The 22,964-nt window shown below is 40.0% G+C and overlaps 1 protein-coding gene across 10 annotated transcripts in view; it reads left to right on the plus strand.

The window, feature by feature from the left end:
* Positions 1 to 22,964, plus strand: part of SEPTIN10 (septin 10) — a 76,076-nt gene that overhangs the window by 48,674 nt on the left and 4,438 nt on the right. For all 10 annotated transcript variants that reach the window (XM_055240632.2, XM_063616652.1, XM_055240630.2 and 7 more), the window contains 4 exons: positions 2,503 to 2,664; positions 4,606 to 4,702; positions 6,242 to 6,410; positions 17,116 to 17,248. In XM_055240632.2, the coding sequence (XP_055096607.1) occupies positions 2,503 to 2,664; positions 4,606 to 4,702; positions 6,242 to 6,410; positions 17,116 to 17,248 (561 nt within the window). The remainder of the gene's footprint in view (positions 1 to 2,502; positions 2,665 to 4,605; positions 4,703 to 6,241; positions 6,411 to 17,115; positions 17,249 to 22,964) is intronic.

Below are 22,964 nucleotides of genomic sequence, written 5' to 3' on the forward strand. Positions count from 1 at the left end.
ATTGTCATTAAAAAATTTTTTTCCCCTAATATTTTTGATCCTCGGTTGAATCTGTGGATGCAGAACCCACAGATGATGAGGGGGGCAGCTGTAAAGATATTAATGAGCATTACAGTATTACCTTTTGACCAATATCTTATTTCATTCAAACGAAAATGAAATATTTTATGGTAACAGTAGAGGTCATGGGTATCATGCACTCATTTAAAGATTGTCACTACTCACTACTGCCTTATTCAGTTGATGAGAGATGAATTCTAAAATTGGGACTACCTTATCAAAATCCTGCCTTTAGCTTTCTATTGTACAAACTAGACAGGAAGTTAACACCTAAGCTTTGTTATAAGTTTAAAGGAAAAACTAGGATATGCTGAAATTACTTGATTTGGCCCATTTTAAATAGCATTACACAGGTTTTTTTTTTTGTCGGGGCAGTTGGCAGGTATAGGGAAATTCTAACTTACACAAGGGTACTACATAAAGATGAGAGGTGTCGTTGCTGACCTCATCTTGCCACTCCCCAGGCCACCTCCAGATAGTTGTCTTCTGTTCCTAAAAAGCGGAACACTCAACTGCTTGACATGGAAAGTTATCTTCTCTTACGCCATTGGTGACAAGCGACCCTCTTTGGGCAATATCTGTTACTTTCCCTCCCTCTAATAGTCATGTAAACATTGATGTTTAGTATTCAGTCTACTGCAGTTTATTGTGCAAGCAATTATAAGTTATTAACTTGGCATAATTTCTTGAATACCTAAGTATATAATATTGAAACTAAGGACTTGGCACCAAAATGTTTATGTACTTTGACTAATTTAACAGGAAAGTTGTTTACTTAGGATTGCTGGAAAGTTTTCTGCCATTAATTTTATAGATAGATAGAAAAAATTTCTCTCCTTTGGAGCATATGGAAGACTGATAAATTCAGATATATACTTGGCATCAATGTGAAATTTGAGAAGAGAAAAAAATTAAGAATAGAATAGGAATTATAATTTTTTCCTTTTTTTTTTTTTTTTTTTTTACAAGAGTTTTACAAGAGTTTTGCTCTTGTTGCCCAGGCTGAAGTGTGGAATACAATGACGCGATCTCGGCTCACTGCAACCTCTGCCTCCTGGGTTCAAGCGATTCTCCTGCCGCAGCCTACCAAGTAGCTGGGATTACAGGCATGTGCCACCATGCCCACCTAATTTTTTTGTATTTTTAGTGGAGATGGGGTTTCTTCATTTTGGTCAGGCTGGTCTCAAACTCCCGACCTCAGGTGATCCACCTGCCTCAGCCTCCCAAAGTGCTGGGATTACAGGCATGAGCCACCGCGCCCGGTCGGTTTTTTACTTTTAATCTGAAAATTACATTGAGGTTTTACTGTCTTGATACATATGACTGATCAGCCTGAGGTTTTTGATGAAAAACAAACTAAAAAACTTAAGAACCACCAGTCACAAATTTGGGGAGCTATCAGTCTTCTGTGGGGATATTAATCTTACAGAACTAGATTTACAAGTTATTTGGTCTTCACAACCCCAAATCTCTTGCCCTCTGTCAGTGATAGGAATTTAAATAATACTGAGAAAGTTAGTCCTTTGTGTCATGAGTGCTTTTAATTGATAGTAGTACATACAGTTTCCTTCCTCTGCTTTCTAAGTAAGTCTGTGACAATGGGGCACAGGTAGGCATGGAGTCAGTCCTGAAACAAGAGGCAGAAAGAGAAGCTTCACCTGTCTTTTAGTTTTGCTGAGGGATCAATCACCCTGGTTACTTAGTGCTTAGATTATTAAAAAATAAAAATTCTTAGTGAATTGAGGAGGCAATTCAGTTTACCTTTTATCACATTTTACTTTTTAAGTGTATGATGAAATTGCAAGATTTTGAGAGAAAAGAAAATGTGAGATTTCTAAACCTAAATTCAAATGAAAGATTAATCTTACAAGAGTTCTGGTTTCTGAAAGCATTGATTGAGGTGCCTGTAATCCCAGCTACTTGGGAGGTTGAGGGAAGAGAATCGCTTGAACCCGGAAGGCAGTGGTTGCAGTGAGTTGAGATTGCACCACTGCACTCCAGCCTGGGTTAGAGCGAGACACCATCTCAAAAAAAAAAAAAAAGATTGTGTGGCCAGCATCTGTAGAAATAAGTGTGTAAGGGGTGTATATGTACAGGAGAATGGCCATCTAGGTAGGTCGGGGTTGGCATGCCTTTTCTGCAGAGGGCCAGGCTGAGAATACACCGGGCTTCACAGGCCCTGTGGTTTATGGCAGCAGCAACTCATCTCTGCTGTTGTAGTGTGAACGCAACTGTAGACAGTACACAAGCAAATGGGCATGGCAGTGTTCCTGTAAATCTTTATGTATCAAGATCAACAGCAAGATGGACTGTAGTTTGCCAGCCCCCGATCTAGGTTTAGGGAAATTCATAGTCAGAATGAACGGTTTTGAGTGAAAAATCAGCTGCAGGATTAAAAAAAAAAATCCTCAATAAGATTTTGTTTTTCTCTATTCTTAATAGGTAAACATTATACCAGTGATTGCCAAAGCAGATACGGTTTCTAAAACTGAATTACAGAAGTTTAAGATCAAGCTCATGAGTGAATTGGTCAGCAATGGCGTCCAGATATACCAGTTCCCAACGGATGATGACACTATTGCTAAGGTCAACGCTGCAATGAATGTGAGCTGATTGAATGTTAATTCTGTTTTCCATGTGAAAATAAAACTGTAATTTGTGAGTAATATTGCTACTAATATACTTTCACTTGTGTCTTCCAAAAAGACTTCAAACAAGGTGAATTTTCAAAAAGTCCAGTATGAGAAAATGTTTAGTTTTTTAAGTTGGAAAAAGTGTAAGGAGAATTTATTTTTAAGCATGTTTTTCTTTCACTCTGCTTTCACCAAAATAAAGTGATACATTTGTGAGACTGGGATATACCTTTTGTGGAGCCATATGTAATTGTCTTAGAAAGATGACACCTTCCTACCCTGTCTTTATAAACATGAGAAGACTTTACAGCCTTCCTTTGCATGCTGTAGAATCTTAAAATCTTTAAGGAGGTCTCTTAAAACTAGTATTTATGCTCCTTCTCTCTTATAGTGTCAAGTTACATTCATATAACTTTTAGTTTAATACAGTGGAAGGTGACTAAGTTCTTTATTTTACTTTCTTGAAGCTAACACATTTTTAAAACACCTGGTTATGTTTTGTAGGATCATGGGTTTTGAAATCCGACAGGCTTGGTTGGCCATATGTTCATTGGAGTTACTAACCTCCCTGAGACTTAACATATCTACAAAGTTAGGTTAATAGTGCCCATCTTAAGGGATGTTGTGAGGGATAAATGATGTCACCTTTGTTAATCGCCTAACAGTGACTTTCAATAATTGTTCATTCCATTTCTTCTATTTTCCTTTTCTGATTTTTCATACCACTTTTATATTAGTGTACCTAAACTAAATCTGTAAAAAAACTGACTAATGTAAATGAGGTGATCTTAATTCCTATATGTTAAATTGTCTTTACATCTAATTTTATTTCTTGTGCTCAACTAGAATATTCAGAAAGCCACCATTAAGAAACTATGTCAATTTTAAAATATTAAACATAGTAATTAATAATTTTTACATTAGACTTTTCCCTATATTAATCCTCAACTTCAGACAGACCAGTCTACTCCCTGCCCCTGAACCTAGCTATTGCATTTTGTTCAGAATCTTCCTTTTCTAAGCCATTTCTTCCCACTTTGCTTATCCATCTAAGTCTTGTTCTTGATCTGGCTTAGCTTGTATCTTCCTGCTCTTAGTGATCTCTGACTCCTCTCAATTTCTAGGACATTTACTATATTGATATTAATTTGGGACTTTGTATACTACTTTATATTAGTACCGTATCTATACACACACACACTGTACACACACACACAATAGGAATACACTATTGTGTAGTTACATACACATTTTGTATACTGTGGGTGTGTGTATGTGTAATTTCCTCAACATTATTTTTGTCTTTTAGGGGAAAGTTCTTTTTCGGCCAGGTGCAGTGGCTCACACCTATAATCCCAGCACTTTGGGATTATAGGGCTCACACCTATAATCCCAAGACAGGCAGATCACCTGAGGTCAGGAGTTCGAGACAAGCCTGGCCAACATGGTGAAACGCTGTCTCTACTAAAAATGCAAAAATTAGCTGGGTGTTGTGGCGGGCAACTGTAATCCCAGCTACTCGGGAGGCTGAGGCAGGAGAATCACTGGAACCCAGGAGGCAGAGGCTGCAGTGAGCTGAGATCGTGTCACTGCACTTCACCTTGGGCGACAGAGCAAGACTGTGTCTCAAAAAAATAAAAATAAAAATAAATAAATAAAAATTTTTTGTTTGTGTGTATTCCCAATAGCATAATGCCTTACATGTAAATACTTTTCTTTATGGGCCCAAAGATGACTCTTATAGAACAGTTAGCACATATTCACTGGCAGGTTTTAAAATCTGAGGCATAGCTGACCATTCGATTTTAATAGGTTTCTTATTTAATTATTCTCTTCTCTCTTACATAAAATTTCTTTTATCTAGTCAGTTATCACAGTGGTATGAGAAGATGTGCTCGATATTCTTTTTCAGGGACAGTTGCCGTTTGCTGTTGTGGGAAGTATGGATGAGGTAAAAGTCGGAAACAAGATGGTCAAAGCTCGCCAGTACCCTTGGGGTGTTGTACAAGGTAAATGAGACAAAGGATGACTAGAAATATGTATCTATCTAGTAATCTCAAAGCTGCCTTTCATGCCTTCTTTGGGGTGATGCTTAGTTTGGATGTGATTGGTTGTCAGAGGAGTTGGCTGTGTACTATTTTAGCCAAAGTCCGGAGGCCATATAGAGCCTCCCCCTTCTCATTATGCCACACACACATTATTCCCCCTGCCCCCGCTGTACCCTGTGGGAAACACCAGTGGGGCACTCTGACCAAAATGTGAATGTAGAAAGTAGTATTCAGATATAAAACATCACTAATTACCACTTAACTATAAGAACAGTCAACCATCTTATAAATTTATATATTTTTACTGATCAAAGTATTGCCAGCTATTTCCAGAATAAGCCAGTCAGCCAACTTAAAAAGTTAAATCCACTTGACATTTAGATTATTTATTTGACATTATAATGAGTAAGTAAATAGTATTGTATGGTTCATTTACTTATAGTGCTAATTAATGGTGAATAGATTACCCTTACTAGTATAGATTTCCAAACGCTGATTTTTTTCTTAATTGATAAATTTTGTAATTAATGGAAAATATTGAGAAAATGTAACGTTTTTAATTTTATAAAAAATATAAAAGTAATAATTATACTATAGAGTATTGGTCACAATCAAATATATTTATTTGTACTCCTCTGGTCACCATAAACATAGAAGAAGGATCATGTAAGTGTGTTCACTAATTTTGAATAGTGTCTAACACAGGATCATAAATGTGTTGTATAAAAAGAATTTGATAATTATAGCAGAGATGGATAGTATTCTTGAGTTTGTAGAATTTACTACTTTGAAGTTTTAGTGAACTAATATTACATACTCTTTTTTTTTTTTTTTTTTTTTGAGATGGAGTCTCGCTCTGTCGCCCAGGCTGGAGTACAGTGGCGCGATCTCGGCTCACTGCAAGCTCCACCTCCCAGATTCATGCCATTCTCCTGCCTCAGCCTCCCAAGTAGCTGGGACTACAGGCGCCTGCCACTATGCCCGGCTAATTTTTCGTATTTTTAGTAGAGATGGGGTTTCACCATGTTAGCCAGGATGGTCTCGATCTCCTGACCTCATGATCCGCCCGCCTCGGCCTCCCAAAGTGCTGAGATTACAGGCGTGAGCCACTGCGCCCAGCCTACATATTCTTTTTAAACATTGTGAAATGTCTTCAGGATAGTTTGTAAACTGCTAACAAAATATTAGTGTGAAGTAACTAGAACACTTGGTTAACAATAAGTTGTGTCTTTTTTGCTATTTCCTGGTGATCCATTGGCTACTAAATTTAAAGTAAATCTCCTGGTCTGTTAATTCACATTGCCTATGGTACAGTGTTTATACTGCAAGAGTTTCTTCCTTGGTTACTTGTATAAAATAATCATAGCTATTAATCAAACTGATCATTTTGCTATTTGTTGTTTCACATGTTTTCATTTATTTGTTCATTCAGCAAACACTTAATTGTGTGCCAGGAATTAAAATCCAGTGTTGCTCTTTTCTTATTTTTTTTTTGGCTAGTGGAAAATGAAAACCACTGTGACTTTGTAAAGCTGCGGGAAATGCTCATTTGTACAAATATGGAGGACCTGCGAGAGCAGACCCATACCAGGCACTATGAGCTTTATAGGCGCTGCAAACTGGAGGAAATGGGCTTTACAGATGTGGGCCCAGAAAACAAGCCGGTCAGGTAGGGTGGGGTTCTTGGGAAGCCAACCAAAGAGGAAGTTAGAGAGGATTGCATATTTTTATATATCCAGGATGATGGGGCGTGTGTTTTTTAGAATCTCCCAAAACCATGACATAGAATCATTTGGTAATGACTAATTATTGTGCTTCTTGAATCACTTGACTCCTTCTTGCTTTTGAAGAGTCTTGCTTTTTAAGTCCTTGTCTGACTCAAAAAGAGTTAAATATGATGAAGAATGTATGGCAGAGCCCTCCTGTTTCAGTTCATGCTGACATGAGTAACTGAAGGAAAATACCCTCATTATTTGATTTCTTTTTGTATTTATCTGAGACGATGATATATTTAACTGTTGTCATAAAGGTAAGTTGGAACACAAATCATTTTCTTATTTTTATTTATTTATTTTTTGTAGAGACAGGGTCTTACTATGTTGCCCAGGCTGGTCTCAAACTCCTGGCCTCAAGTGATCCTCCTACCTCAGCCTCCCAAAGCTTTGGGATTACAAATATGAGCCTCCATACCAGTCCTCAGGAATCATTTAAAATAAACTAAACATTTTCTGTTGGTTTTTCTTCTGTAAAGGTTTTGGAATGAGTGAAGCTTAGCAAAACATAAAGGAAGAATGAGAGTGCTTGTAGGGAGTCAGAGATTAGATTGTTTCTTGCCATATTACAGTGTAGTTATAAGAATTTTAGAACCTGAACCCTTCTTGCTCAGTAATATAAAGCATTAGAAGTTGTAGAAACTTCCTTGGTAATTTTATATGGTGCTCTATCCCAGACTTTATGCAACTCGAATCCTTAGTGTACTGAATCAGATCAATTTGATGTAGCATTCCAGAACAGTGTTTGCATGCAGGAAAGCATGAGATCCTTGGGACAAGTGCTATTTTAAACTCTCTTATGAGACTGAGGATTCCTTTTCCATTGCATTGTTTGCATTTGTTATTTTCCTGGTTCTTAGCACCTGCACCAGAGTAAACAAAAGAAAGGGGGAGGAGTGCATCAAGTCAGTGCTGCTGTTGCATATAAGCTTTTGGAAGACTTAATCTTAAGTGAAGTTAAATTTTTAAATTTCTTCAGTCTGGAGTTAATTAACGTTTTCACTTCTGGTAGCCTAATGAATTAAGAATTGTATATACCTAGGGCTGGATGTAGTGGTTCATGCCTGTAATCCTAGCACTTGGGGAGGCCAAGGCGGGCAGACCACTGGAGGTCAGGAGTTCAAGACCAGCCTGGCCAACATGGCGAAACCCCGTCTCTACTAAAATTACACAAATTAGCTGGGTATGGTGGCATACTCCTGTAAAACCAGCTACTCAGGAGGCTGAGGTGGGAGAATCACTTGAACCTGGGAGGCAGAGTTTACAGTGAGCTGAGATCGTGCCACTGCACTTCAACTTGGGCGACAGAGCGAGACTCCATCTCAAAGAAAAAGCACTGTGTGTACTTAACCCACCCTTACCAAATTCAGGCATAGGATGCTTCTGGTTGTGGGCCAGTCATTCTCGTAAATGACAATTTTCTCATGGTATTGTCTTCACTGAAGATTAATCATCTCGAGTTAGCTTCCCTAGTGTTTCTCAGAGGAGACTCACTTCTCATTTCTTCCAAGTCTCAGGGTCACTTCAGAGGCCTCTGTGCACTGAGGTGGAAGGGGTCCTGAGCAAGAGCGGGCAGGGACAGCTTTGAAGTCCTCTCTGAGGAGACCGGCCTGGGTGTCTGGTGGAGTCATCCTCAGTCACCTGTGGATGATTAAGAAATGCAGGGTCAGAATTTCCAGAGATGAAGCCTAGAAATCTGAAGTCAGAATTCTTAGTCATTCAGCAAATAGTTAGTTTGTCTGCTGTCTGCTCAGCCAAATGCTAGTCATTGGATGTATGTGCACTGTTGGATCAAACAGAGACCCTGCCTGTGTAGCGTCTCTGTTGAGGGGTGGGAGGAGGACCCCTATGTGAAGAAGAGAGTTGAGGGGGCAGGCGGAAGTGGGAAGACCAAGTTAGGTTGCCATGGTGGTCCAGGCATGAGAAGATGGAGGCGTGAAAGAGAGGGGTAGTGACAGGGGTGAGAAGCATGCTTAGGACACGTTTTTTTTTTTTTTTAATTTAATTTTATTATTATTATTATTTTTGAGATGGAGTCTCACCGTGTTGCCCAGGCTGGAGTTCAGTGGCATGATCCCTGCTTACTGCAACCTCCGCCTCCCGGGTTCAAGCGATTCTCATGCCTCAGCCTCCTGAGTAGCTGGGACTATAGGCGTGCACCACCACCCCCAGCTAATTTTTGTGTTTTTAGTAGAGACAGGGTTTCATCCTGTTGGCCAGGCTGGTCTTGAATTCCTGGCCTCAAGTTATCTGCCTGCCTTGGGCTCCTGAAGTGATGGGATTACAGTGATGGATCACACCTGGCTGAGGATATGTAATTTGAAGTTAAAGTCCGTGGGACCCACTGATAAATTATTTTTGCATATGGGATTTGAAGGAAAGAGAGGGATCAAGGATAACTCAGTCACCATTTTGACCTAGAAAATGGGGTGACTGGTGGTGATCATTATTGACCTGAGTAGGATGGGAATCAGATTTTAGGGGTGTAGTTGGTAATCCAGAAGTTTTAGAAATGTTACATTAAGCTGCTTATTAAATAGTCAGGTGAAGCGTTTGAGTAGGTTATTAGAAACATGAATCTGGAGCTAGGGAGAAGTTAGGGCTGCCATAGTAATTTGGGAGTCAACAGTGAATAATACTGGGTACAATATTAAGTATTTTTTTAAAAGGCTCTGCTAAATGCTAGAGATTACTATTATTTCTCATGGAGTTTATGTTCTTGTAGGGGAGTTCAAAAATTAAACACCTAATTGCACAGTACATTGTAGCTGTGATATAAGCACTAAAGGAGAGGCAGACAGTGTAAAATGGGTGGTGTGGGTGGGGGGGTTTCCAAATTTAAGCTGGAAAATTCGGGAAGACTTTCTTGAGGCAGTGACTATTTTGAGCTGTAATAACTTGGGGAAAACAGAGCAAGACATACACAAAGGGCTGAAGATGGAGAGAGAATGGCATCTGTAAGACTCCGGAAGAAGATCAGTGCACTGCAGTACAGCAGGACAGATGAGGCAGGCCTGGGCTCACGTGAGATGAGAGAAGAGAACAGGCAGGCAGCAGCTGTGGAGGCCCTGGGGAGGATTTTGATCTTTGTCCTAAGAGGAAGGCAACGCTATTTTAGGAATAATATTTGCATTTTAAAAATTATTCTTCGCTCTAATGTGAAGGAGGTATTGAAGGGGTGTGCAGAGATGCTTAGGAGAGGCCAGTTAGGAGAGCATTTCTTCGACTAAAGTGAGATCAATGAAAATAAAGAGCTGGACATATTTGAGACATGACTAGAAGGTAAAATTGGAAGAACTTAGTGGTTGTTTGGGTATAATAAAGTGAGAAAGCAGGAGGCTAGAAGGAGACTCCTAGTCTCCTGAATTTGTGGTTTCATGGCTAGGTGGATGGTTACTGCATTCATCTAGATAGGTGTGGCTGAAGGAGGACTAGCTTTTTTGTGTGTGTGAGGCAGCAGTGGTAGGCACGATGGAGGTCACAGTTTGGGACCTGTTGACTGAGTTTCTTCTGAAACAGCAAAGTGACAATTACAAGTAAGCACTTTGGGGTATCTTTCTGGAGGTCAGAGAAGGGCCGGGCCAAAGAAATACACTTAAGAGTCATGGGTATTTAAATGATTAATTCTAAGTGTGACCAGGGATAAGACTGCCTGTAGAGAGAAGTACATCTAGAAAGAAAGGTGACTCGGAAACAGCCTTGAGTCACTTTAGTATTTGTCAGCTGGAGGAGCAGATAGGAGAGCTTGAGAAGGGAGGGGGAGGAAAACCAGCAGTGTCACATCTTGGAAGTTAACAGAGGGGATCAAGAAAGAGGGAGTCTGCTGCTGTGTCAAAGTTGAGGGCCAGGTTTATGCTGCACAAGTACAGAGGTGCTTCCTTGACAATTCTTGGAGAATAATGAAGACCACTTTGTGTTCAGTTAAAAAAGGCAGTGGTTGGGGCCAGATGCGGTGGCTCACGCCTGTAATCCCAGCACTTTGGGAGGCCGAGGCAGGCGGATCACGAGGTCAGGAGATCAAGACTATCCTGGCTAACACAGTGAAACCCCATCTCTACTAAAATTACAAAAAATTAGCCAGGCGTGGTGGTGGGTGCCTGTAGTCCCAGCTACTCGGAAGGCTGAGGCAGGAGAATGGCGTGAACTTAGGAGGCAGAGCTTGCAGTGAGCCAAGATCGTGCCACTGCACTCCAGCCTGGGTGACAGAGCGAGAGTCCATCTCAAAAGACAAAAAAAAAAAAAAAAGGCAGTGGTTGGAAGGCTACATAGGTCTGGACTTGCAGATTTGAAGGGAAGGCCTGCAACAGGTAGAAACCACTTTCATTCTAGCTCTGGAAGTGGAATGAATGAACTGAAAACCATTGCCAGCCAGCCTTGTTCACTGCTCACAATTCATAGTCCAGGGAAAGAATGTCCAGTAGGCCCGATGTAGGTCATTTTCCCATCTCTTGTTTAGGAGTGAGTGCGAACCTGATTAATTGTCCCACAAGACTGTATCCCATGGGGGAGAGGTAGCCCCCAAAAAGGTAATGAGAATAATGGATACTGGTACCAAGAGGAAAGGACTCCATGATAGGTAGTCAGGAATCATAGATTGCCCATCACATCCATTTACTGAGCATTTCTTCAGGTTGGAAGCATCTGCTCACTGATCACACAAAGAAGGGGAAATTAGAAAGGGAGATTCTTCAGCTTAGGTCAGGCTACGGACTGGGTGGGAGCAGTGGCTGCAAGAAACTCAGTAAGTTTAGGTCAGGCTACAGAGCAAGTGGGAGCAGTGGCTCAGTATTGTCTTCCTAAGAGAGACCTTTCTACTGTATTTCTGGATCACTTGGGTAAAGTTGAGGCAAAATGTCTCTTCTGGTGCTTTGTCATATGTGATTAAATGATTTGATAAGGCGTTTGTAGCTCATAGTCTGATGTATTAGGAAGCTTTTATTTTTTATAGTTTCAAGAAGTTATATCTGGCCAGGTACGGTGGCTTATGCCTGTAATCTCAGTACTTTGGGAGGCCAAGGCGGGTGGATCACCTGAGGTCAGGAGTTCAAGACCAGCCTGGCCAACATGATGAAACCCTGTCTGTAGTAAAAATATAAAAATTAGCCGGGTGTGGTGGCGGGCACCTATAAGCCCAGCTATGTGGGAGGCTGAGGCAGGAGAATTGCTTGAACCTGGGAGGTGGGGGCTGCAGTGAGCTGAGATGGCACCACTGCACTCCAGCCTGGGCAACAGAGCAAGACTTCATCTCAAAAAAAAAAAAAAAGAATTTTTATCTGTTTTCTCGGGAGTCTTTTCCCATTTAATTTGGTAGTTGTTGTAATTTGGTTGGCATGTAAAATCTGTCCCTCAGTATTACATCTATCTAGCAGTAAAGACAAGTTAGGTGAACCTGTTGGGTGACCTTTATGTCACTGTACTTCTTGGCCTTCTTTGTTGCCAGAACTTCTGTTTGTTTTTCCACTTACGTTTTATTGAATGGGTATGCTGAGTCATAGTGGGTATCCTAATCTACCAGCACCAATCGTAGGCTTGTCACGAGGCCCACGTAAATAGCATTATAGTCATAGTTTAATTAACTGATCTTAACACTTTATATTATTTCAACCATTGGAAACATGCCTTTATAAAACTCTTTAAATCCCCAAGTTCAATACTTAAAGATTAACCTAACTAATCTCTTTCCCACAGTTAATCACCTTTAACTTTTTAGCACAAAATCACTGTAATTGAAGTATTGTAGCTTTGAAAGGAAGATTTATGCATAGTAGTTTAGAGTTGTTTAAGTATTTGACGTAATTTTAGTAAAACTTCATGTCTTTGGAACTCTCAAGAACTAAATAGTTCTGCAGGTAGTTCATAGTAGACTTGGAAAAAGTTCACTAGGCTTATTGGAACTGTACTTGAAACACAAACATGTCCCAGTTGAAGGAAAGGACTTTTCTTGATGACATGAGCAACTGAGATTTTTTTCTTTCTTTCTCTTTGGTTTTCAACTTTAAATCAGTGAGATTTGCAACAATAGTAGTATGTTGGCATTAAATATTCATGTCAGGCCAGATGCAGTGGTTCATGCCTGTAATCCCAACACTTCGGGAGGCCAGACAGGTGGATCACTGAAGCTTTGAAGTTTGAGACCAGCCTAGGTAACATGGCAAAACTCTGTCTCTACAAAGAATACAGAAATTAACCAGCTGTGGTGGCATGCTCATATAGTCCCAGCTACTTGGGTGATAAAGGCAGGATGATCCAGCCTGGATTAGAGTGAGACCCCATCTCAAAAAAAAAAAAAAAAAAAGAAAATTATGACAGCAAGCTACTTTTATGCTAGAAAAGGAAATAGTATAGCAAGAAAGTGTTTTTATTTTTATTTAATAAATCTATGATAAGAAACAATGATTGCATTAGTTTTAGAATACTAACTTTATAGACCATTCTCTTTCAGATCTAACTTTCTTTACCACCTTTTGAAAAATAGTACAAGTTTCTTTACTTGAAATTGGCCTTGTAAATTTACATTGTCAGAAGTTGGAAAGCAGCACAATAAGATGCAAAATATGCAGAAGCAGTCTATCACTTTCTCCTGCTGAGACACCACATTGGGGCAATCTGATTTGTGGTAGTTGGGAATATGGACTTTGGAACAAGTCTAATCTGGTTCAAATCCCAGCTTTTTACTTTTCAGCTATGTTTCTTTGGGCAGATTACTCTCTGTGCTTTAGTTTTCTTATTTAGAATGTCAGGGCTTGTTCTTCAGGGTTGCTGTGGGAATTAAATAGTCAACATAAAGGAGTCCAGAAGAGTACCCCGCCAGTGGCAGATATTCAACAAATGTTGGGTCTCTTGTCTTCACCGGGTAGATGTATTTTCCTTGTGAACAACTCAAGTGCTTGTATAGATTAATGAAGGATTGTTTTAAAAAACTTAGGTTTGTTATGCATTCAAGATTTTTTTAAATAATTTTTCTTTTTTTAATTTTTTTATTATCTTTAAGTTCTAGGGTACATGTGCACAACGTGCAGGTTTGTTACATATATATACATGTGCCATGTTGGTGTGTTGCACCCATTAACTCATCATTTACATTAGGTATATCTCCTAATGCTATCCCTCCCGCCTCTCCCCACCCCACAACAGGCCCCAGTGTGTGATGTTCCCCTTCCTGTGTCCAAGTTTTCTCATTGTTGAATTCTCACCTATGAGTGAGAACATGCCATGTTTGGTTTTTGTCCTTGCGATAGTTTGCTGAGAATGATGGTTTCCAGCTTCGTCCGTGTCCCTACAAAGGACATGAACTCATCATTTTTATGGCTGCATAGTATTCCATGGTGTATATGTGCTACATTTTCTTAATCCAGTCTGAATTCAAGATATTTTTACATCAAGCTTGTCTTTAAAGACTATCAGTCATGTTGGACTAGTGAAATGTAGTGAGGTTTCTAAAGATGAAGAAAGTAGCTGATATAGGGGCTTCTTTAAAAAAAAAAGATCACAACAGGGAAAAAAAAAGCCTGGTACTAAGTAAAATGCCTCCTTGGGGTGTGAGACATGTGATGTCTAGGGTATTTTGCACTTTTGTAGTCTCTGCTTTTAAAGAACATGTTTATGCAAGTGTTTAGGATCTGTTCCTTCTTGGAACCCCTCCTGTACATGCCTCACACTCACCTCTCAGCCATGGTACCTGCTGTGTAGTATTTCTTACTCTGTTTCTTTGAACTTATAGAATTCTATACTTAAAAGCTTAATGTCTCCAGTTACAAAATTTAAGATTAATAAGATTTCTTAATTCATCATATTTTGAAATTGATTTATTTTTATAAGCAATAGAAATTTCTCACTAATGCAGCTGGAAAGTGAATTTGTGTTCTCTGTCAAACCTTTGGGATATTCTTACAGCAAGCCCAAATGGAAGGGCTCAGCGTTTCTGACATATAAGAAGGCTTATTATACCTCCAAAATGCTACACATAGGAAAGGGCAGCTACTGGTAGAGTTCCAGGATAATCCTTTCTCTGCTGGTTATGCTGGTTAAATCTGCCTCCTCTTCCCAGAAATTTGTCATTGAATGAACATTTATAAAGAAACTGAAATGTCTAGAGAGCTCTGCTGGATAGTCACAGAGATGAATAAGGATTCATTTTCTGTTCTCAAGATTTGTGACCTATGAGAAGGGAGAGACGGGCAGGATATAAATGCCATGGCAGTGCTTGGAAGGAACAGTTAATTCTAACTGGAGAGTGTGGCGGTCACTACAGGACTGAACGAAGGAGGACGAACGCAGAAATGAAAACTTAAACTGTTTTAAAGGAAGGGGCCAGGGGAAGAAGAAGAGAGTGCCCTGCTTCTAATGCGCAAAGGCAGCCGCCCTGAGCTTCTTAAGCCCTTCATATTTATTGGGTAGAAAGAACAGGGAGGAAGAGGTAACGATTGGTCAGCTGCTTAATTGATCATAGGTTCATATTATTGCTAACAGGCTTCAGATGTGCCCTGTAAATAATCACAAGAAACACTTGTGCCTGGGTCGTGACTGCCCTTAGCATTCCTTCTGGATGGCAGACGCAGTTTGTCAGTGCATTTATGAGAACAGTTTGCTCTTTACTAATATAGCCTCCAGTGGTATACTGAGTTGATCATGACCCTCATTCTTTTGGCCTGCAACAGGGGAGAGTGGGGAAGACTTTACAGAGGAAGTTGCATGTGAATTTGCCCTTGAGGGGCAGAGGATTAGCAGGGTAGCATGGGGGTAGAAAGTGGACAGTGGCCACAAACTGAAGCCTGAAATGCCAGGTTCATTCTAGGAACAATGAACAGGTTGGTGTGGCTGAAACCTGAGGGTATCAGAATTGTTTGGTGAGAAATCAATCTGGAAAGGTAGAATTAGGCCAGAGATTATAAAGTTTCTTGAGTGCAATTTAAAGGAGGTGGGACCTTATTCTATAGATAGCATAACTTTAATGTGGTGAGAAAAGATAATGACATCTGTGTTTTTGGTGGAAAATCTAGAGGGTGACAAGAACAAAGTGAAAGAAAGAGGAGCTAGAAGCTCAGAGATGAATTAGGAGATTGTTGCAGTAGTGAAGGCAGAAAATCACAAAGATCAGGTTTGGCTGTAATCAGATACCTGTAGAAATGGAAAGAAGGTTATATTAAGAGACTTAGCTTCAGAAGCTGAACTAATGGACTTTGTTGATAAGATAGGGAGATAGGGTAAAGATAGGGTAAGGGAAGAGTGAAAGATGACTCAGGATTTCCAAGTTTCTACATACAGTGATTCCAATGACTCTAGTACTCCATATCAGCACTAACACGGGTGGCTTCATATTTCATGCTGTAGGAAATTTCATGTTTTGGGTTACAATGTGTAAAAAAATATTGGTACCTGTTACATATATGAGGCTGAACATGAGATGTGTGGCAGGTTCTTGAATAACAATGTTTTGTTCAATGTCATTTTGTTATAACATTGATTAAAAAAAAAATTGATTCCCCGTGATGGCCACTGTCTGTGTGGAGTTGGCACGTTCTCCCTGTATCTGCAGGTTTTCTCTGAGTTCTTCATCCCAAAGCTATAAGCGTTAAGTTCATGGTATGTCTAAATTGTCCCAGTCTGAGTTGGGTGGGGGTGGTGTGAGTGTGCCCTGCAATGGAATGGCGTGCTGTCCAGGCCTAATTCTCACTTAGCTTCTAGGATAGGCTCCAGCCACCCATGACCCTGACTGGAGTAAGCAGGTTGGAGAATGAATGAATGAATACATATTATTGTAACATAAAAATTTATTAAGTATACAATACACAAATGTTGGACAATAAGCAATGCGGTGTGAAAGCGCTCAGTGAGCCTGCCATATTTGTTATTGTTTGTTTTTGAATTACATTGTGGTAGGAGGTGATCTTTACAGTTTTCCCTTTGCAAACGTCTATTCCCTGATTTCACCTTCACCATGATGACTGCCATCACTCACTGATGCACCAAAAATTGGGTAATTAATTGTCCTTGTTTTTGTTAATTTTTCTTAAATGTGTATATAGCTAACATTTATTTCAATGTTTAATATTAGAAGGGTTTTGAGTCTTTACTTAGAAGTTTGGTAATGTTTTTGTGACCAGAAATATGCCATAGGAACTTAATTCTTGTTTACATCGATTACCCTATGGTTAAAATTGGGTTAATCATACATTGCTTCACTGAAAGTTACAGTTTTCAAGAACCTATTGATAGCATTAAGTGAACACTTGTATTTTTGAAAGTTTATTGTATCACTTTTTTTGTTTGTTTGTTTGAGACAGAGTCTTGCTCTGTTGCCCAGGCTAGAATGCAGTGGCGCGATCTTGGCTCACTGCAACCTCCACCTCCCAGGCTGAAGCAATTCTCCTGCCTCAGCCTCCCAGGTAGCTGGGACTACAGGCGCACGCCACCATGCCTGACTAATTTTTTGTATTTTTAGTAGAAACAGGGTCTCACCATGTTGGCCAGGCTGGTCTTGAACTCCTGACCTCAGGTGATCCGCCCGCCTCAGCCTTCCAAAGTGTTGGGATTACAGGCATGAGCCACCATACCCGACCTATATCACTTTTTAACAGGAGAGTAACACAAATAACTTTTTAGTCTTCAAGAGACCTATGAAGCCAAAAGACATGAGTTCCATGGCGAACGTCAGAGGAAGGAAGAAGAAATGAAGCAGATGTTTGTGCAGCGAGTAAAGGAGAAAGAAGCCATATTGAAAGAAGCTGAGAGAGAGGCAAGTATGCTGGTTTGATGCGATTTGCATTTATTTTTTAGATGTCCTATTAATTTGGAGGATTTATTCCAAGAATTTGCATGAGACTCTTTTGTAGGCTACTTGTTCTTTAAAGAGTAGCTTTTCCAACACGTAGTATTTGAATATTGACTTAAAATCATAGCCTAAAATTAAATGAAAACTTTGGCCTTTTTTTTTTTTAAGCAGTACATTTATGGAGTGACTAATCGTTGAAATTCTTACAATAAACTGCAAGCTGCAGCAGCTACCCTCTTGGGTGCAGACATTTTTCTTTCATGAAATCTGTGCCTTGAATCTACGGTATACAATTTTTAGGTGCCTCATTCAACCAGTCTCAGTGGTGGTTTGTCTGTTAGTGCCAAGGCTAAAAGAAGAAACACCACTGGATGTTTCCTTGTGCCTGGCAGAGTAAGCCACATTTGCCCCAGGCCAACTCCTGAAGGTGGTGGGCCTCACAGCCACAGTGGCAACACGATGTATGTGTCTTACTGCGATGCTTTCCAAACGATGACCTTCCCTTTGTCATCTCACTCCTTTGACTGAGACCAAAGAGAATTTTGGCCTTTTGAGCAAATATTCTTCCATTAGAAATGGTTTACCAAGGGCTCATAATGGACTAGGTTACTAAGAAGTATCTTAACCATGAGCCATAAACGTTTTTACTGTGGCTTAATCAAGCCTTTTTTGAGTGTTGCGGGGATGGTTGTTTGCCGTGAAATGGTTATCTGTGAAGGCTGTGAAGTAGCTTTGCTTTCCATTTGAACTCAGTCTCTCAGGATGTATTAGATGGTCTAGATTAGCGGTTTCCAGCCTTTTTGGCACCAGGGACCAGTTTCCTGGAAGACAATTTTTCCATGGACCAGGGGAGATGGTTTCAGGATGAAACTGTTCCAGCTCAGATCATCAGGCACTAGATTCTCATAAGGAGCGCACAACCTAGATCCCTCACATGCACAGTTTGCAATAGGGTTTGCGCTCCTGTGGGAATCTAATGCCACCACTGATCTGACAGTAGGCGGAGCTCAGGCAGTAATGCTTGTTTGCCCACCACTCACCTCATACTGTGCAGCCCAGTTCCTAACAGGCCGTGGACCAGTACTGGTCCGCGGCCTGGGGATTGGACCCCTGGTCTAGATGACCTTGGGGTAGCCCTGGCACCAAAAAAATCACCACTGAACTTCTGTAGTTTTGTTTGCTTCTAGTTCTGAAGCAGCAATTTAGGTTTTGAGTAAAGCTATTTTCTTGAAAACACGTGATTTCTTGAAGAGTTAATCTGTAATCCAATTGTGCTAGTTTATTATTTCAGATACACTTATAGTACTTGCTATGTAAATGAACTGTGCAGGAAATGTTTTGTAAAAGTAATAGTTTACTAATTTATTTTTAATTCAAATTTTGATGTTTTATTTGGAAACAGTTCACACAACAGAAAAGTTAAAGTATAGGATACCTGTGTCCTTCCCCTTACCTAAGAAAATAGGAATACCATAATCTCACCCAATCTTCAGTCCTTATTCAGATTTCTCCAGTTACCCCAAGACTGGCTTTCAAAATCGTTCCTTTTTATTTGGTGATTTTTCTGTTTTCGTTTTTGAACCAGGATGCAATCACAGATCACATATTGTACATGGGTATTATGTTTGTTTAGTTTCTTTTATTCAAGAGTTTCTCTCTCATATAGCATGAATCTTAGTTTTACCAATTCACTAATAAAAAGATACCACTCGAAACATTATTTAATTCTATATTAAAGGACTGTTATTTAAATATGTCCTTGCCAATATTGTTGTGAAACAAATATCCCTTAATTTATCGTTTGTATAAATCCAGATTTTTATATGTAGCTTTGTAAAATGATGTTTGCTTAGATAGTAGTGTGTGAACATTAGATGACTAGAATGGGGAGATGCACAGAACAAATGATGTCTCCAAATATCGTTGACATTCTGTCTTCCCTATTCCTTTATTGACAAGATTCTAGAAGAACTCATGAGGCATGTTGTGTGTGACACACGGATTTCCCATATGCCCTCCCCACTTCAAGGAAAAGTACAGTTTATATTTATCCCTCAGGTTACATGACTGTCGTTAAGTTATTATTACTACCCAATTTGATATGTCAGTCTGTATCTTGGGATGATTTTTTCATTTAACATTTATGCCCCTCGTATTTCCAAAAAGTATGCTCGGTAATTTACAACTTAAAAATGCAGCTATGTTACAACCATGAACATGAGGAGAACAGGAGCCTTATAATACAGGGTATGAAGAAGGGGTTTGCACAGAGGGCAGCCAAGAGCCCTGGTCGAGGGAATTTTTAAGTGAACACAAAGACTGGGCTCTAACTTCTAGGCAGGCAGGGCAGAAGGGACCACACAGAATTTAGATGGAAGTCATCTGCTAGCTCAGCAGAGAGAAATATTTTCCCTGGCATTTATTTCTAATTTCTAAAAATGGGGTTGGGCATGGTAACTCACGCCTGTAATCCTAGCACTTCGGGAGGCCGAGGCGGGTGGATCACTTGAGATCAGGAGTTTGAGACCAGCCTGGTCAATATGATGAAACCCCATCTCTACTAAAAATACAAAAATTAGCCAGGCACGGTGGCACATGCCTGTAATTCCAGCTACTCAGGAGGCTGAGGCAGGAGAATTGCCTGAACACAAGAGGCAGAGGTTGCAGTGAGCCAAGATTATGCCACTGCACTCCAGCCTGGGCAACAGAGCGAGAATCCGTCTCAGAAAACAAAACAAAACAAAAGATACTTTTTTTTTTTTTTTTTTTTTTTTGAGACTGAGTCTTGCTCTTACTGCCCAGGCTGGAGTGCAATGGCTCAATCTCAGCTTACCGCAACCTCGGCCTCCCAAGTAGCTGGAATTATAGGCATGTGCCACCATGCCCAGCTAATTTTGTATTTTTAGTAGAGACAGGGTTTCTCCATGTTGGTCAGGCTGGTCTCGAACTCCGGACCTCACGCTATCTGCCCGCCTCAGCCTCCCAAAGAAAAAAGATACTTTTAAAAGGATCTTTGAGTAACAGAATGTGTAGCATCCTTAAAAGCAGTGTTTACAAAAGATACAGCATTGTACAGAAGTCCCCCTTTATCCTTATTTAGTTTGGCTTTCTGAGGTTTCAGTTACCCATGGTCAACCACAGTCTGAAAATATTGCAATAAGATATTTTGAGAGAGAGAGAGAGACCACATTCACATAACTTTTATTACATATATTGTTATAATTGTTCTATTTTATTATTAATTGTTACTGTTAGTCTCTTACATTGTGCCTTAACTTTACCATAGGTGTCTATATATAGGAAAAATCATAGGGTATGGTACTACCTGTGGTTTCAGGCATCCTCCTGGAGTCTTGGAACATATCCCCCATGGAAAAGGCGGGACTGTCGTACCATATTGATGACTTAATCTTCGTAAGAGAATTGGTGACTATTGATACCACAAAAGATTCCTTGTTTTTAATTTTTTGTGAATTTGAAAATGTATTTGAATTAACTGCCTGTCGTAGTGAATAATGGAACCATGAATGCATGCTTCATGTACATGGATGGAATAGTTGTTGATAGCCAGAGCTGGAAATGCCACACAGTGTGAATAATGGTCACATTCACACCTCTCCGCCCCCTTGTTTAATGTTTCCCTCTTTGTAGTTTTCCTGGAATTTTTTAGTCAGCCTCATGAGTGATGTATGAAGTGCCCTGTGACCTTTCAAGATATTTTAATATGCCTATGAGGTATGCAACCTCCATTTGAGTAACCAGGGAGCTATCTCTAGTCACGTGATAGAAACCTGCCCTTGCTACTTCCTTTCCAGACTTTGCCCCACTCCTGCTCCTCTCCCACATCACCGGTGCACACATGTGCAGAGAACTGCCACTCTGTTTGTGCCACCGATTTGAATGACATCTGAGGAGCGTGCCCTTTAAACACACGCACATACCTAACGTAACTTTTTTAAAAGCAGGAACCATTTAAATAAGCAAATACTAAGGAACTGATGCTTCTCTGAAAAGGCATCCTCTGGAATAAAAGCATCTTATGTTAGAAGGGCCTTAATCGATTATCTGTTTTAACCTTGTTTCCCTTGGAATACTTCTCCTATCAGGTGCTCACTGGCTCACAGGACAACCTATTCCATATTTGGAACATAACAGTTTTATTAGACTGGAGTTTAGCTCTCTGGTTTCTTCCCTCAGTCTCTGATTTTCAGTAAAATATTTCCTCAAATATTTATATATATATATATATATACACATATTTTTTTTTTTTTTTTTTTGAGATGAAGCCTCACTCTGTGGCCCAGGCCGGAGTGCAATGATGCTATCTTGGCTCACTGCAACCTCAGCCTCCCGGCTTCAGGCAATTCTCCTGTCTCAGCCTCCCGAGTAGCTGGAACTACAGGCGCACACTGCCACACCCGGCTAATTTTTTGTGTTTTAGTAGACGGGGTTTCACCGTGTTGCCCAGGCTGGTCTTGAACTCCTGAGCTCAGGCAATCCACCCGCCTTGGCCTCCCAAAGGTCTCCCCCTTTCTAGACAACTTGGTGTCTTAGAAAAAGATGACATAGCCGGGCACGGTGGCTCATGCCTGTAAACCTCCATGAGCCACCACGCCCGGCTATGTCGTCTTTTTTTAGACACCAAGTCCTGCTTTGTTTGCATGAATGCTAGGTTTCTACCCAGAACTAAAATGTTAATGTCAGATTTACCTAACCAGATCAGAGGACCAAAAATAAGGTTTTCTTTTAAAATGTAGATTCTAGACACTGTGGTTGTGTTGTCAGAGGGCACAGCACACAGCTGATTCATATGGAGCTGGCTTAAGACCCTAGATTTTTTTTTTTTGAGGTAAGCCACAATTAAACCAGGTCCACCTACATTCTTCCTTGGACCTTGTCTCTTTGAACTTGCATGCAGAACTTCCCATAACTTTCATCTGTATTTCCTCTCATTACTAGTTCTTCTACATCTTTTAGAATTCTTTTATGAGCAGTATTGTGTGCTGTGCTGGGGGTATAAAAATGAAAAAGACATAGCTCCTAAGTAATCCTCAGTTAGACGTTGCTCCTACAGTTACCCCAGCACATGTGTGCTAAGGGTTTTTCTTTTGCACCTATAACAGAGCACAGGACACAGAAAGAACTACCCAGGGTGGCAGTTGGAGCAAGTTGAGTTTCCTATTTTTTGTTATTAACAATGGCTAATATTTATTGAGTGCTTACTCAATGTCAGCCGTCATGGTAAAAATGTTAGATAGATTTTTTCTTTTGGTATATCCCAGTTGTTTTAAAGCTTCCTTTTTATTTGTAAGTTTCCAGAGTTTTATGCCCTTCATAGCTTTGAGAAATATGCCTTCTGTAATCCATATAGGGCATTCCTTAAATTGTGGAACAAAGTAAAGTAAAAGACAGGCCTGCCCGTAAGTTGACATCTAAGGTGACATTGCTCCCTTTATATGGTTTATCAAGATGATTTTCAGCCCCAAGGAGATGAAAAACTACTGAATTGAATTCTTTAAATAATTTTTTCTTCTACTTTTTTCACTTAAGAGAAATCTCTTGTTGTAATGTTATAAACTTTTGTGAAATTCATTTAACAGTTGTATAGGGGAAGAATAACCCCTATAGGTTCTTAATTGGAATGACCCCTTATTCTCAGATTAACAAAAGAAAAACAAAC

This window comes from Symphalangus syndactylus, chromosome 14, assembly GCF_028878055.3.
Source record: "Symphalangus syndactylus isolate Jambi chromosome 14, NHGRI_mSymSyn1-v2.1_pri, whole genome shotgun sequence".
Lineage (NCBI taxonomy): Eukaryota > Metazoa > Chordata > Mammalia > Primates > Hylobatidae > Symphalangus > Symphalangus syndactylus.